Here is a 16,126-nt window from a genome sequence, read left to right on the forward strand (position 1 = left end):
TAGGTCAGTAGATACCTGTCAGGGATATATTTTCTCTTCAGTTCCTTCAAAGTGTAAGGAACCGAGGGATTCAAATTGGCTCAGTTCCATCTGTGGTTCAAACTTTTGGGCACTTAGCTGCTGAGCTGGAAGCATGCTTGGTCTCTTAATTATTGGAGCTGCAATTCTTGGAAGACATTCTGATTCTGACACCAGGAATGGTAGGGATGGGTAGAGGTGATAAGGAAGCAGAAGCTGGTCTAAAAGACACAATGCATCTATCCATCAATGCCTTATTGGAGAAAGCCATCTGGGCTTGTTCCCAGGATAAGGTGCTCTCTAGAACACGTGCTGTGAGCCTGCTTTATGAACCTCTAGCTGTGAACATAAAACTCCTTGCCTATAAATTTCAAACAAAATTATGGCCATCTGAAGCAAGAACTTCAGCACCACAACAGCAGCACTTCTTCAAAGTGGTCTGCTGTGCTAAATGCAAAAGAAAAACTCTTTAACTGCTGCAGCTATTTTTGTTTTTGTGAGATACGTTACTCTACCTAGGAAAACAAAGAAAGAAAAGTTACCTAGTAAGCAGCAGTCAGAAAGGAACTGAAGATGCTCTCCCCGAGACTTGGTATAGGCACAGAGATGCTTGCCTTTCTGAATGAGGAAAGGGGCAGGAGTACCAGCTCTCTGAACAAAGCTCTAAAATCAGACATGCTTCAACATAGTTGGAGAATACAATTGTGGGACTATGCATCAGTTTTTGACAAGTGGGTAGATGTAGTGGGATGACATCCTCACTTTCACCATACTGAGAGCCAGCACCAACCCTTCTAGTACAAGTACAAGGTTGCATCAGCATTACACTGCAGTAAAGAGGGATGGAATGTACATGCAGTGGTAAGGAAGCATCCAATCCCTGACAAGTGTGAAACAGCCATGCAACTGTGCCCCAGTTGACACTGATAGGATGTCACTTCAGTTGGTGCAGCACAAGAACTACCTACAATATAGTACAATCTCACTTTTTGTTAGGGCCTGAGTAAAATTCACTTTGGTTCTCTAGTCTCCTAATCTAAAGCAACCAAACAGCATATAAAAAGGCAGCATAAGGAAATAAATGCATGAGAGCCTACCCTTCAGGCATGGATTTTTGCCTGTAGGTTCCTCCACCAGAGCCAGTATCACTAGAGGATGACAAGTTGCTGGGAGAATTACGGCATTGCTGTGATCTTGCTAAAGCAATGGATGAAACTGTGACGTAGACATCTGAACCAGGAGATAATCTGTTCAATACAAACACCCCCATTCTACATTATTAAAGGAACCACCACAGTGCAAAGCTTGAAAAGGCAACAATACTATTATGGGAACTGCCACATCAGCAATGTCAGTTCATCGAGACAGTAAAATATGAAGCCAGCTGGAGGGCAGTATGTATTTTCCTTTATTAACCTACTCTCTATGGAACAGTGGGGAAAGATCAGGGGGAGGCAAAGGGGAGAATTACTGTTTCCAAGGGCTACCAGAAATAAACTTGCTGAGTTGCTTTGCTATTTGCAAAGCAACGAATATTAACACACAACATATTTCATCCAAATTAAAAAGTGATTCACCCACACATTTCAGAACCAGGTTTAGTATACTTTTTTTAAAAAACCTCAATATTAACCAATATGATCTGTGAAACATCCCACCACTTTGTAAAATCCAGTACTGGAATTTTGTGTTTAGTATACTTTAGTATAAGTATACTTTAGTATAAAACATTTGCTCCACATCTGCACACTACAGAATATTTCATTCTCAGGAGGTCTCATATAGTAGATACCACCAATTCTGGAGAAAATCGGAGCTTTATAGTACACTGGGTTCCCTGGACATCCTGACTTCTGGTCAGCTGTATATTAATACAGCTTTCACACAGACACAGTTTGTCTGGTCTTGTGCTTTCATACAGGTGTGGTAGTGTTGTTCCAAGTTATATTGGTTTCCAGTGACAGTCCTGGTCACTGTGGTGCCAGGGGGCCAAAATTGAAGTTAAAAGGGCAGATTAAAATAAATATAAATTTCAGGCCCCCAGAAGTCTCCAGGTAATCCAGACTACAACTGTGCCATAATCAGAAAACAAGAAATGAACTGCACGCAGCATCAGTAACTCAAGAAAAACTGAACCATCTTTACACATGTATTTGAGAAAATGCACAATTATCAAGGCATGCAGGAAACAGAGAAAAGCTATGATGCACACACAGAGGGCTAGTAAAAGGTTGCATCAGCATTATACTGCAATAAATAGGAATAGAATGTACATGCAGTGGTAAGAAGGTATCCAATCCCTAATAAGTGTGAAACAGCCATGCAACTGTGCCCCAGTTGACACTGATAGGATGTCACTTCAGTTTCAGAGGGCAACATGGCTACTGCCTCCCACAGAGGCTGCTGCTAGTGTTCGATCTTCTGCTATGGGCCACTTGTCTGCCTGTGGCTGACCCAAACTGTGCTCCTCATTTGCCACCATTCCAGGTAGGTTTTGAGAAAGTGAACAGCCAGACAGATGCTGCTGGTGGCCAGCAACCTCATCCTTGACAAGGGTGTGCAGAAGGGTTGGCTATGACAACTCTTTTCACTCCCTATGTCCTCCTCCTCTTGCCCAACTGTGCTAACGTGATGCGCTGCTGCTAAGGCTGGCATGTGGGTGCCACAACAAGTCATTCTCCTACTGATCTCAGTGGGGAAGCCCAAGTCCAAGAATAGCTGAGTGCACTCCATAGCCACAGTAAATGTGAGAGTCAGTGCTGTGTCTGGCAACTGACTTCATGTCTGGCAACTGCTGCTCTAGAGTCAACAATAAAACTAAAAATGACCAGCCTGGTTTTTCTCCAGCTGTCTTTATAGGCAACCCTATAAACTGTGTGTCTGCCATTTTGTTCAAGTCAGTATTTTTAGTCTTGGTAAAATAATATTACTACCAGACGACGCTACATAGTAAACGTCCCAAATATTTTGCCTGGTAGTCATTAAATGCTGGCTGCAAAGAGAGACTGGATTTCATAAACTGCCTATGGTATAGGGAATAAAATGTCACAGCAGCAGAATCATTGATTTTGATAATTGTAACCCAGTCAGTGAATACTTTATCCAGGTCAAGGCAATAAGGTTTTGTGTTTATAAAGCTGACATTACAAACAGGTCAACAGCAATCTACGAGCTAGTCACTATCACAGAAGGAGATCAGGTGTACCTGGCAAACTTAGTAATCACTGCCCTCCTTTCTAAATGCTCATAGACAGACCACTTCATGTTTTGCTCCAGCACCTTCCCGGCAGTTGCCCAGACCTCCTTTTTCCCCTTTCTTAATGTTAGAGAGCACATTTGTTCACCTTCTCCTTTCACTTCTCTGGTTCTCCATCACCTATCTGCATTTCACTATCTTCCTCAGGCAGAGGACCCACTGCTGCCTTGTTCTTTCTCCTGAACCATTATAAGAACCATGTTCTTTCCCTTTTATAATCCATAAAGCCCCTTTTGTTTTTCTTCTCCTCCCTAACTCTTGAGTTTTAGCTCTCCTGACTCTCTCCCTTTACCTTAACAGCTATATGTTTGTATTCATCTTTGTCAATTTGCAACTCCCTCCACTTCCTATACACATTCCTCTTGGGTGACTCGGAAAAAAACAGACTCCCACAGTTATGACACCATCGCTTTCCTCCCCTTTTAATTTTAACCAAATGCTCTAATCCAGCCTTTTCCTCTCACCTTCATGGATTTCTTTGTGGATGCAAATTTCCTAAACATATAGTGTCTCATATCCCCTTTCTGTTTTGTCTGTTATTCAATAAGTTATACCTTTCCATTACTGCATTCCACTCATGAGGCTCGGTTTCAGTAATGCCTACTATATCGTACTCACATCCCCATAGCAACAGTTTTAGTTCATCTTGTTTTTTCTCCATGCTTTGCACATTGGTGTAGAGACCTGAAGCCATAGATACAACCCCCATTCACTTTGCCATTTGCATTGGTGTTTTCCACTGTTACAGTTCCAACAGCCTCTAAAAGCCCAATCCTGTGCTCGGTGGCATGGCTCTGTGCCACCAAGCACTGCTGCAAACTTGCCGTAAGCCATGTTTGCGAGCCTCACCACTGAGCTCCTGCCTATGCTAGCTCACGGGGAAGGCTAGCAAGGGAGGGGGCAGTGAGGAGGCGTTCCAGGGAGGAGAGAGGCTGGCGGGGGGGAGAAGAGAGGGCAGGGGGAAGCGTGACGTGGGGAGGGGGGTGGGGGAGGTGTACCCAGGGGAGGGATGGGAGGCGGGTCCAAGGAGATCTGCTCCGCTGGATCCAAGGCGCTCATGGAGGGCTCTGCGCCCTACACGAGTGCCTTTACCTTACCACCGAGTAAAGTAAGTAGCCCCATTGCGGAGCTGCTTACCTTACCTGGGGGAAGGGGATGAAAATCCCCTCCTCCCAAGGCGCCTCCTGCGGTAGCTCAGGGCGCGCAGCATCTGTCGGCAGCCGTTCTCGGTGGTGCCAAGCCTGGGTGACCCGGGCAGTTCAGGATTGGGCTGCCCGTCACCCACGTTCCTGTCTCCAGTGGTATGCAGTGGAGTTGTCTCCTTCCCCCATGCTGCTTAGTTGAAAGCCCTCTCACAAGCTTCTTCCCAAATATATTTTCCCAGTCATTGTGAGATGCAGTCCACAATTATTCTTCTAATTACAGTAAGAAAAAAAGTCAGGTAACTGTATAAGCAATAGCAGAGAACCAGAAGTTTGCAATATTGCCAAGGAGGGTATTTACTAATGTAGTATTTTTACATCCCACCCGAATACATGTTTAGTTGGAAATGTCCCACCATGTTCAATGAAGCTTACTCCCACATAAGCATGTAAGGAATTGCAGCCTGGATGCATAAAGTATTTTTCAATCTTTCTCCCCTTATCACTACAAGTCACCCAAAAGCAAATCTCATTTAATTACAGGCTCCCAAAAGTCCTAGCACACTTGCAACACAGAAAAACATGAAGCATAAGGTGAGCCGAGATCAAAGAAATGCAACTGGTCCACCTGAACAGAAAAATTCAGTGCCCAGCACCAAGAAAGTTTCCTACTGAAAGTTTGAACTGATATGTCTTATTACAGTGATTATTTTTAGCTGTGAATTTGAATATTTTAAAGGAGGGGTAGGGAGGTAGGAGAGATGAAGATGGGGAACATTTTATGGCATCAAAACGAACTCCACAAAGAGTTTAGGCGTTGCTGGAACTTTGGGCAGAACATATGACAGCTGAATGCACACAGGTCTGTCTGTATTAGTGTCAAATGAGCTTTAGTCTTAAGCCCAGGTCTTCAGGCAAAACTGGCTTTGTCAGTATAGCAATACGAAATAACAGTAAGTTACATCTGGCTGGCATTAACCAATCAAAAATAAAAGCAAGGGACAATGCAGGCCTGATCAGTGGTCTGCGGCACCCGGTGTGGGAGGCCAGGGCGTCACCCACACGGCGGATCTCCTCCCATGCAGTAGGTGGGGCAATAATCCAGGTGGTGGGCATGGTGATGTACCATTGCCACACCCTGCTGGTTATTTGGCTATACCTTCTGATAGAACACAGATATTTCAACATGGTTTTTTTATTGCATTCTGCTGTAAATTATGCATCAAATGGTATATAACATGATGGTATTATTCCTACAAACCATTATTTTTGCTATTTTGGTCACTAGTTGTGTCAACACCCCCCCCCCCGAGGGTGTCATCTTACTAACAACTTATGGGTTCTGTACTGTTATAACAACATCTCATTGGCTCTTTGCACAATCAGTCTCATTGGTCCGTTCTGAATTAAGGAAATATACTTTTTTGTTACATAAGACAGTTGAATTTTTGTTTTCTGGTCATAACTTTTGATAGAGTGGAGATATTTCACTCCGGTTTCTTTCATTGCATTCAGTGGTAAATTATGCATCGAACAGTATATAATATTATGGTTTTATTATTATCATCATGCCACTGAGCCCGATCCTTTCCTAGCCTGTGTGTTTGTCCGTGCAAAAATACTAACATGTTTCAGACTATCTTTTCTCTGTGTTGAAACAATTCTTGGAAAAAAATCTGGAACTGGCAAAATAAGCTGATACTTCTTACATGTTAAACTAGCATTAAATAGACTACAACAGTGTTTCTCTTTGACCTCCACTGTACCACTTCACATGGGCCACCTATTTCAAGTACCACCAGAAGTATCTGGTGATGACATCATTGCCAGTTATTTCTAGGTTGGGAGGCAGATGCAACACAACAAATAGGAAGGGCTTTTTCAAGCACAGAAAGGTATACCTTGGAGCCTACTACCACTGTTTGTTCCTGGCCTCGCTGCCCAGTGGCAGGTGTCCATAGGTCCTATGAGTACCACCAGATACCACCTCAAGTACCACTGGTAGTAACCATACCACTGGTTGAGAAACACTGGAATACAAGCAAGATCAGACTTCCACAGACCAGATCAACTTTTCCTTATAACAATACAGAAGGAGCGGAATTGTGATAAAATCTAAAATGTCATCAGAATGGCCTTGTAATTATAAAAGTAAAGGATGTAATGGTAAGATGCTTATTACCATTATTACCATTATTACCATTATTACGGGCAGGAGGTCTGGTCTAGAGGGTAGAGCGTCCATTTGCCTGAAGATTAACATCCACAAGGTCGCCAGTTCGAGGCCACCGGCACCGTGTGACCTTGAAGCAGCTGGCAAGCTGCAGCTGAGCTGTTCCATCTGCTCAGAGCGTGGGAGGATGGAGGCCAGAATGTTAAACCAGATCGGAGTGTAACATCTTGAATGTGGTGGTTCTTGAAAGAGAGAACCTTCTTTCAATTTGTAAAAATCCCTGCGTGGATTTAATAAGCCTGCCTGTGTAAACCGCCTTGAATAAAGTCTTGAATAAAGACCAAGAAAGGCGGTATATAAATACTGTATATTATATATTATTATTATTATTTATTTAAAAGATTTATATCCCTCCTTTCCCTTAGGGAATCTCAGGTCAAAGATGCATTCTTATTCTGGTTTGCTCACCTCAAGGTCAAACCTCACAGAAGCTATTGTACTGAATACTTGCTACTGCACACTATTTCTTTACATACATTAATTCCAGCAGTCCCGCTTTCCCAACCAATCAACAACATTCAGTGATTTAAACACCTTTAAAAAAAAGCGTGAAGGCCTTCAGAGTGCTGTGACAGTTTGACTGTGGGTATAAAAAGAGGCTGAATGACCTAGAATAGCTCATTACTCTGTAATTCCACAAGGATGCTGGCTTTTGTTAGGTCTTTTGTAACCCATTTGTCTTCTCTTCATAAACAATCTAAGAGGAGAGGGGTCATAAATTTAATCTCCCCAGTCATGTGCTGTAGTTAAGAAGAGGGAAAGGACAGGAGAGAAAAAAAGTTTAACAAAAGTGAGTAAGCATATTTACAGTCCACTAGTCCCTTTCACATTGGAAAAGTGAGAGGATATGCCTCGAATGAGCCTGAACACTATGGGATCATGTCAGCAATCTATAGCTGCTGACAAGTGGCTTAGTGAAACTTATTTGACATTAGGAATACTTCCTGGAAATTGTAACAAACACTTTTTTTTGTTTGGTCTGATTAAGAAATGAAGAGTGGGAGTTAAATGTTAACTCTGACTTGAGGGTTTTACTTTTGCTCTGTAAATAGGTATTTAAATCTTATTTTATGACTCTGATTTCAAAGTGCTGTAATCTGCTACAGAGTAAAGACGAGATACAAATCAATTCCCTACCTTCTACTCTCCAGTGGGCGCCCATCACTAGAGATACTGCGGGGAATGTTGGCTGCACGCTCTGGGGGAGGCATTTTTCCTTCCTTCCCTGAGGCTACCCTGGAGGTTGCTGGACTTTGCATCTGTTGCATATGAGAACTCTGCCCCTTGTTAGTGTTCCGCTGCCATTTGTTGTTATTTCTGAAGGGGAACTTGAACTCATACGGTACTCCACCATCATTCATTTTATATTCCACCACTGGCATGCGATGAGTTTCTGAATAACTTCTGAAAAAGAGGGAAGAAAAGGTAAGATTATTGGGAAATAAGGAATGAAAATAAGTGTCTGTACTACACTGTACTAATATAAGACAGCAGTAAGGATGCTTGAATTGTAAATTCTGAACACAGACCAGATTTTACTAGTACAGGTCAACCGTCATCTGAGGGGATTCCATTCCCAGACTGCCCGCAAGTGCTGAAGACCATGGATAATGAAAACCACGGTCAGGGGTGACATCTGCTTCTGGGCAGTGAGGCTTGGGGAGGTCGCGTGTGGAAGGCTCTACAGAGCACTTCTAAGGCCTTCCTGGGGCCTCAGACCATCCTTTGGGTGCGACCAAAAGACCTTCTGGTCATGTATGGGAGTTACAGGTCAGCCTTGGACCAACACTGGGTCAAATCCGCAGGTAACAAATAGGCAGATAAAGGAGACACGACCTGCAATAGATTTTTTTTTTGGCTCTCTCAATTTTTAGTTTTCTTTTTTTTTTAAAAAAAGCTACTTTCTAATCCTAATTTATAGCCTTTGGAACAGAAATATGCTTAAACCAGTTGTGGCCTCCCCACCAAAAAAGAGGACGTATTTTTAAAAGATTTATATACCACGTTTCTAAAACTCAAAGCCTCATCATACTGCATATAAGGTGGGACTATGACTTTGCAACTAAAAGCATAAAGTAACTATTGTTTAAAATAAACAAACATTCTATTTTGTTCAGTGGACCCACCTTAACCATGAGTCCAGCATCCAAGGATTTCAGTATCCATGGATACCAGGGCCCCCTTTTTAAAATGTTTAAAAAAAATAAAATTCAGTAAGAAAATAGCCTTCCCAACCTTTGTGCCGGAAAATTGTGCTGCTTACAGGGCTATAGGAGAGTCTTCTGTGCTCCCAGAAGCTATTTACCAGGTCGATTGACCACCCTCCCTGGCTCATCCCAGAATGGCTTCTGGGAGCACAGAAGACTGCCCTGCAAATGGTGTGATTTTGCTGTGCGAAAGTAGGAAAGGCTATTTTCCTACTGATTTTTACAGTTTTACTCATTTCAAAAAGGGGATTCCAGTATCCATTGATATCGGTATCCATGGTACACCGATGATTTGGAACCAAATCTCTGTAGATACTAAAGGACTACAGCAGTGGTATTCAAACTGGGGCATTCGCAACGCCCCAGCCTGAGGGCCCTGGTCTCTTTCCCCTTAAGGGGCGGGGGCTGCCAGGAGGCAGGGAGGAGGCAGCGGCGCAATCCCCAGGATCACACTGCTCAGGGGGGCTGCAGGGGCTTGGGTACACTTGCCCAAGCCTACTGCAGCCTCCCGGGGGTGCAGGGAGCACTGCGCGACCTTCTCAGTCCCCAGGTCAGGGAAAGTGAGAGTGGGGCGATCACGCCTCGCCTCCGCTAAAGCGGAAGCGGAGCGCAATTGCTACACTTTCCCTTCTGACAGGGCTGCAGGGACTAGGGTGCACCCTCCATTCCCTGCAGCAGCCATCCCTAGGTGCGGGGAGCCCTGCACGAGTGCCTGCAGGGCTCCCCAGGTCAGGGAAAGCGAGAATGGAGAGATCGCGCTTCGCTTCTGGTTTTGCGGAGGCAGAGCGCTATCTCTCCACTCTCACTTTCCCTGACTTGGAGAGCCCTGCAGGACTCCCCGCACCCAGGGACGGCTACTGCAGGGTCTGGAGGGTGTACCCCAGTCCCTGCAGACCCCTGAGTGACGCGATCCTGGGGATCGCGTCACTGCCTTCCCCCTGCCCCTGCTGCCTTCCCTCCCACTCCTGCAAAGACTTACTGCGGGTTTCAAACTCCCTGAGAGTTTGAAAACCGCAGGACTACGGTATTTAGGGAAGAACTGAAAATGACATTTCTAAAAGTGACTTTAAAAAATCTCATAGCTTTGTTTTGCGCAAAGAATAGTTGAGGGCTATATGGGTTTTTCAAAAAAAAAACTCTCAGCAGGTGGTTTCGGACTAACTACAGGCAAGCAACAACATAAATATGGCTAAGAATGTCTGCCAAATTGCAAATCCTCTCTCAATTCACTCATCTTAAGCCTGTGTTTTGCTGTACTTAATTTAGAACTGGTTGTTATGTAAATCGAATTTGTGCCTTCTACATAACATTGGTTCTACTTTCTTTCCCCATGACAGCCAAGTGAGCTTTCCAGTTATTCATTCTATTACATAAATGATCCTCCAATAATTTATGGAGAAACTTTTCTCTTAATTCCCATCCTGTCACTAAATTTTTGTACATTTAGGCTCAAGTTATACATTACAAAGAACACATGAGTTTGACGCCTGCTTTTTACATTTTTCATTTTAACTATCATGGAGAGTTATCCCATAGCTGTCCCAACCTTAATTGCATACTCCCCTTGTTCTATTTACGGTTTTAAAAGCTTCCACTGAATTTCAAGCAAAGAGTTTCAAAACTATAAACTGCGCGCATGGCAGGGTGACAGCTACAATCGGAATAGCAGTGGCGGGTCAAGATCTAAAGTCCTTCTACCCTATATAATGTCAGGTCACTTCACTCTCACCCTTGCCCTAGTGAAAAGAAGAGGGAAGAAAAGCAAGGGCCATGTTCTTTGTACATATATAAAATACATGCACTTTGAAACATGTAGTTTGGGACTTTTTCAGTATACAGTGAAAGTATTCCCTTAATTTATTATTTAGGTCAGATAAAAAGATTGACCTGTTATAAATCAGTGATTTAAATGATAAAAAGCAGCACGTGCTGCTTAAAATGTATTATTCTACCTAAATTAAGGCTTAAAGAATGCCCTCGCTCTGTTCAAGAGATTAACATCTAACTATTTATTTCTGTATAATTTAAAAAATGGACTTCTGTCTTTAGCAAGTAGCTTTAATAACTCTAGAAAAACAGTCACATTGGCAACCAGATCCAACATCCTCAACAATTCCTGTGTCTCTTTCAGAGTTGTACATGTGTTATTTTCATGGGGAGCTTGAGATTTTAGTAACTGTCATGGTATGGTATCATTTCTATACGATAAGCATAAAAATAAGGCTGCTGAGGTTCATGAGATGTACTTATGTACTTGGATAAAATGCACAGTAACCACCTTCAACTTTACTATTTCTCTGGCCAAACAAATATAGCAGGAAGACACCATTTTATGTAAAACAGACCAACTTGTTAACTGGATATTCAGTTGAATAAACTTAGGGTGCAATCCTAACTTGTGCTGGAAGCAGGTAGGCCAGTGGGCCTGTGCTGCATCCAGTGCAAGTTTGGGGCCAAAAGCAGTGCAGCCTGAGGCTAGAGGAAACATTTCCCCTTACCCCATGTCGTGCTGCAGCAGTTCCAATGGATCTACTTGAATCTGCGCCACCTGATGAGGTGGTGCAGATTTGAGCAGCCTGGAGCTGTGCCATGCTGCCTGGGAACAGGGTCAGGATTCAGCATAACTGCAGAATCCTGGCCCTGCCTCCCACTCCCTGCCCACCTGCCCTCCAGGAACGCCTGCCACCCACCCTCTCCCCGTCCTGAAACGCCTCCCTCCTGCCTCCTTCCCATGCTCCCCCATTACCCCTGCGTCGGCCAAGCTCAGCTGACAGAACTCACCTTTTCCTCGGGGCCTGTGGCAGCATAGGGAGCCTGGTGCACACCAGTCTGCCAGCCTATCTCCACTATGAGTGGTGCAAAAGTGCTTTATGGCACTTTTGCGACATTCCTGAGCGAGTGCAAGGGACTTTTATCAGCCCCAGTGCATTCTAGGATTGTGCCCTTAGAAGTTCTAGCCTCTGCATTATATGAATTTGAAACAAAGTATGTTTCGTAACTTGGCTGCTATCTATTTTCCATTGATTGTCTGTCCCCTCCCCCATACCTTCGTGGAGTACAGTCCTCATGAGGTGGGATAATGACAACCTTCACAGTAACTGATGTCCGTAAGAGATCAATCATTTGCTCATGGCTTAGGGTAGCTACAGCCACGGTGCAGATTTCCACTAATCTGCTGCCTTGCCGTAATCCTGCTTGCCAAGCATAGCCATATGGTTCAACGTCTGCCACAATTCCTTCATAGTTCACATGGAAACCAAGTTGCCCCAGTCCATTCCGACGCAGAGTCATTTCCACTGATTCACAGCCCTTTGTCACAAGCTGAGAATTGCAAAAGAGTGATGAGGGACAGTGGAAAAAGTTTAGTACAATGTTTTTGTAGAAGACAAATAGGATAGTTTAAAAAAAAAGTATATGTAGCAACGTGGAGCAATGATATTCCTTATTCTGACTACCGGTGGGTACAATAGCTGCAGAAGCTAACTAGTTTATTATTGGAGGAAATCCCAGGTATTATTTTGTATGATCACCCAGCTGTAATCCAGTAATGACTTACAATTCTATGGATTTTATCAAAGAGTTAAAGGAAAGCAGTAACACATATCAAATATTCATGAAGGAGTTATATGCCAGGAGTCATTTAAGTGCCAACAAACTGCTTTGTTAGATTATTACTGTATTAATATGATGAAATTTTACAGTAATTCTTTAATTAGAGAATTATTTATTATTTAGTAAAATTATTTGTTGGCATGCAGTTGTCTGTTTCATAGGAAATGCAATCTTGTTCTATTGCTCAAGGGATTCTGCTGCTAATGAATAATTCTGAATACAACAAGAAAATGCAACTGTTTTCCTTCATGGTACAGAGAACGTTATTTTTTGATGGTGTAAAGATGTAGGTTTTCTATATAATCTGTTACAAAATAGTACACCATAGCTTGTAATGACACACTAACAGGCTTAATTCCTGTTAGAAGAAAAAAAACAAACTGCAAGACATTTCTTGTCCTAGTCAGATTCCATCTTTGAGGGGGAAAAACAGAAAAATAATTCCAATTACTGATATCACACAATGACAGCACAGACTGGTGGATTATCTTACTTCACAAGCAATATATCTGCTGCTGGGATGTGAGAATGAATCCAATCTATTTCTATTTGAATGCATTCATGCCTGAAGATCCAGGCTAAATATAAAAAGAGAGAATTCTAACCTCCAGCCTTTTGATAACCTCTTTGATATCTTCAGTGTTGTTTTTAAAACTCTCCACAGAAACACATTCACCCCTTTCGTAGAAAATTTTGACACTTGTGTCAGTTGAAGTCCACCCTATTACATCTCTGCAGGAACAATTGAACACAACACTCTTTGTATCCTGTTCAATTATAACAACAAATTCATTCGAAATGCCCAAGAGACAATCTGTATCTACACCCTTGCTATAGTCTTGTGCACGGAGGCTCCACACAATAGCACCGGAACTATGGAGTTCTACCCCTGGAGGAGGCTTGGACTTCTCCTTCTTTTTGGAGGCAAGTGAGATGAAGGGGAATTTGCCAGAAGGATCAATAGGTGTATTTGTGACATTCTTTTCTGCCAAATCTTTCAAGTATTCCTGGCGGGTTCTGGTGGCCATGGCACGGAACTTCTCTGATTTATGAGCTGCATTCTCAGCATTGATCACTTTAGCTAGCAAGAAGTCCCTGAACACATTGGATTTGGGGAAAGTGATGCCTTTGGGGATTGGTGGTCCAAATGAAGGCACATCTCTGGATCTTGTCACAGCAACACTACAAAAACACAATAAAAATGTGATTTAATGCTATTGTATAATACTACACTGAATGAAAATAACCTATCAGCCATTTTCTACTCATTGATTCACCATTCCCTCCTTTGAATTTTAGTAGCCTCTCACCACAAAATATCTTTGAAAGAAGGCTGTACATGTACATACCATATTCCTTTCCACATTCCCTGTAACACACATCTTTCAAACATTGACTTCGGCATTCTCAAAATCCTTCCATTTCTCTGTGTACACATGACCATGGTCATAGGCATATTAAATTTAATTTCCACTATATTTTTAGAAACTAGAACTACTCATGCTAGAATCATGCTAAATTTTAAAATTCACCTGGCCATTTCTGAAACCCAGTTTCAGTGTAAGCTCACTAACTATAGTTAGCTCACTAACTAACATAAACTATATGCTTTAAAATCAATTATCCCACATGCTATCTTTTCTCTGTGGGGGAAAACAGCAATGCTAACTGGTTCTCAGATTTCCAGTACTTTATTTTAAGCGATTTACACCCTGCCTCTCCTATGCCGAAGCAAATGTCCAAGTACTGAAATTCAAAATTACCATGAAATGCAAAATTTGCAAAAATACATTAACCTGCAGCTTTATTACCATAATCTAGTTGCTGAAGCAAGTAACAGATACCTGTAACAGACATTGTCAGTGGATGGATTGTGCACTCGGACAATGACAAAGACGTGCTGAAAGTGTGAACGAATGTTCTTTGGGCTGAATGACTCTGCTCCAGGTTCTTGGAAAACTATTGTCACAATGTCATTTCCAATATGTCGTTTTCTTAAGAGCTATAAGGTGAAGACAATAAAATGAAAATATTACATTTATACTAGTCTTCTCATTGCAGGTCATCCATTTTTCCAGTTAATGCCATCATAACACTTGGAATATTTTAAATTATTCCATTCAAAGAAATTATGGTTCTAACATGCCGTATATTTGAGCAAGCAAATGAGGAATTTGGCTATAAGCGGTATCTAAAAACAAACCATTACTAGCATTTTGCACCCATGTTTCCATAACAACAGTTTAAGATGTATTTTAATACAAAGCAACATTGTCAGGGAAGATTGTGAATGTTTTAAAAATCTAATTTATAGTAATAGAATTTATGTTATTGTGTCGTTTGCTTGGTATTTTCTTCCAAACATTATAAACTGCTAGTGCTTTTCACCAAGATAAGAACATTTAGTGCATTAAAATTGAGTTTTTGTATTTTTTTTTTTTACAGTGGCAGTATTGCCATGACAAATCTTTCTGTGCTTTTTTATTCATTTATATCCCTAAAAATATTTTCTCTAGGATGAAAAACCCTAAAGCTTCTTACAATAGACACAATAAATACAAGATACTATTTGACAGAAATAGCCACAGTGACCCAAAATAGTTCTATTTTAGATAATAAAAATATTGGTGAGAAGGTACAATCTAATCACGTCAATTCCCTGAATTAACAAATGGTTCTTCTAAAAACTTCAGATAGCTGTTTCAGATATGCATCCATTTCTGCAGCTCTCTCAATCTAAACAAGGAACAGAAGCAACATTTTAAGCAATCAAAATGCTACTGAAAGGAGAAATTTATGTGAGTAAAATATGTAGCAATAACTCAAGGAGGAAAAACTGACAGCATTTCAGCAATTTACATCTGCAGGAAAATGCCATGGGAAATACACTGGGCAAGATTTTGTTCTTGCACATTAACCGAGAGAGATACTTCCTTAAGTATTGCTTAAATATCCAATCTTTTCGTGCCGTAGTTCAGAGTATTGCTACAATATTGTAATGGATGAGCTGTTCATGCCCCTTGCACTCCACCACCTCAGACAGCAGTGTGAAGTGGGATCTCCTCATGTTCACAGGGAGGCTAGGATCAGGTGATTCTCCCCTTCAAGAAAGCAAGGGAAGATCTAACAGAGTCCTGCACCCATTTGTGTGATAAAGGGTTACATAAGAACAGCCCCACTGGATCAGAACCCATAGGCCCATCTAGTCCAGCTTCCTGTATCTCACAGCGGCCCACCAAATGCCCCAGGGAGCACACCAGATAACAAGAGACCTCATCCTGGTGCCCTCCCTTGCATCTGGCATTCTGACATAGCCCATTTCTAAAATCAGGAGGTTGCACATACACATCATGGCTTGTACCCCATAATGGATTTTTCCTCCAGAAACTTGTCCAATCCCCTTTTAAAGGCATCTAGGCTAGATGCCGTCACCACATCATGTGGCAAGGAGTTCCACAGACCAACCACACGCTGAGTAAAGAAATATTTTCTTTTGTCTGTTCTAACTCTCCCAACACTCAGTTTTAGTGGATGTCCCCTGGTTCTGGTGTTATGTGAGAGTGTAAAGAGCATCTCCCTATCCACTCTGTCCATCTCCTGCACAATTTTGTATGTCTCAATCATGTCCCCCCTCAGGCACCTCTTTTCTAGGCTGAAG

At 42.2% G+C, this 16,126-nt stretch overlaps 1 protein-coding gene across 2 annotated transcripts in view; it reads right to left on the reverse strand.

Moving 5' to 3' along the window:
* Positions 1 to 16,126, reverse strand: part of SIPA1L1 (signal induced proliferation associated 1 like 1) — a 200,031-nt gene that overhangs the window by 34,104 nt on the left and 149,801 nt on the right. Inside the window, exons 8-12 of one of the 2 annotated variants that reach the window (XM_066631761.1) lie at positions 14,313 to 14,470; positions 13,074 to 13,650; positions 11,903 to 12,177; positions 7,787 to 8,053; positions 1,116 to 1,265 (exon numbers count right to left, since the gene is read on the reverse strand). In XM_066631761.1, coding sequence (XP_066487858.1) covers positions 1,116 to 1,265; positions 7,787 to 8,053; positions 11,903 to 12,177; positions 13,074 to 13,650; positions 14,313 to 14,470 — 1,427 coding nt within the window. The remainder of the gene's footprint in view (positions 1 to 1,115; positions 1,266 to 7,786; positions 8,054 to 11,902; positions 12,178 to 13,073; positions 13,651 to 14,312; positions 14,471 to 16,126) is intronic. The other variant, XM_066631765.1, reaches the window with a different exon arrangement.

The sequence above is a fragment of the Tiliqua scincoides genome, chromosome 1 (assembly GCF_035046505.1).
Source record: "Tiliqua scincoides isolate rTilSci1 chromosome 1, rTilSci1.hap2, whole genome shotgun sequence".
Lineage (NCBI taxonomy): Eukaryota > Metazoa > Chordata > Lepidosauria > Squamata > Scincidae > Tiliqua > Tiliqua scincoides.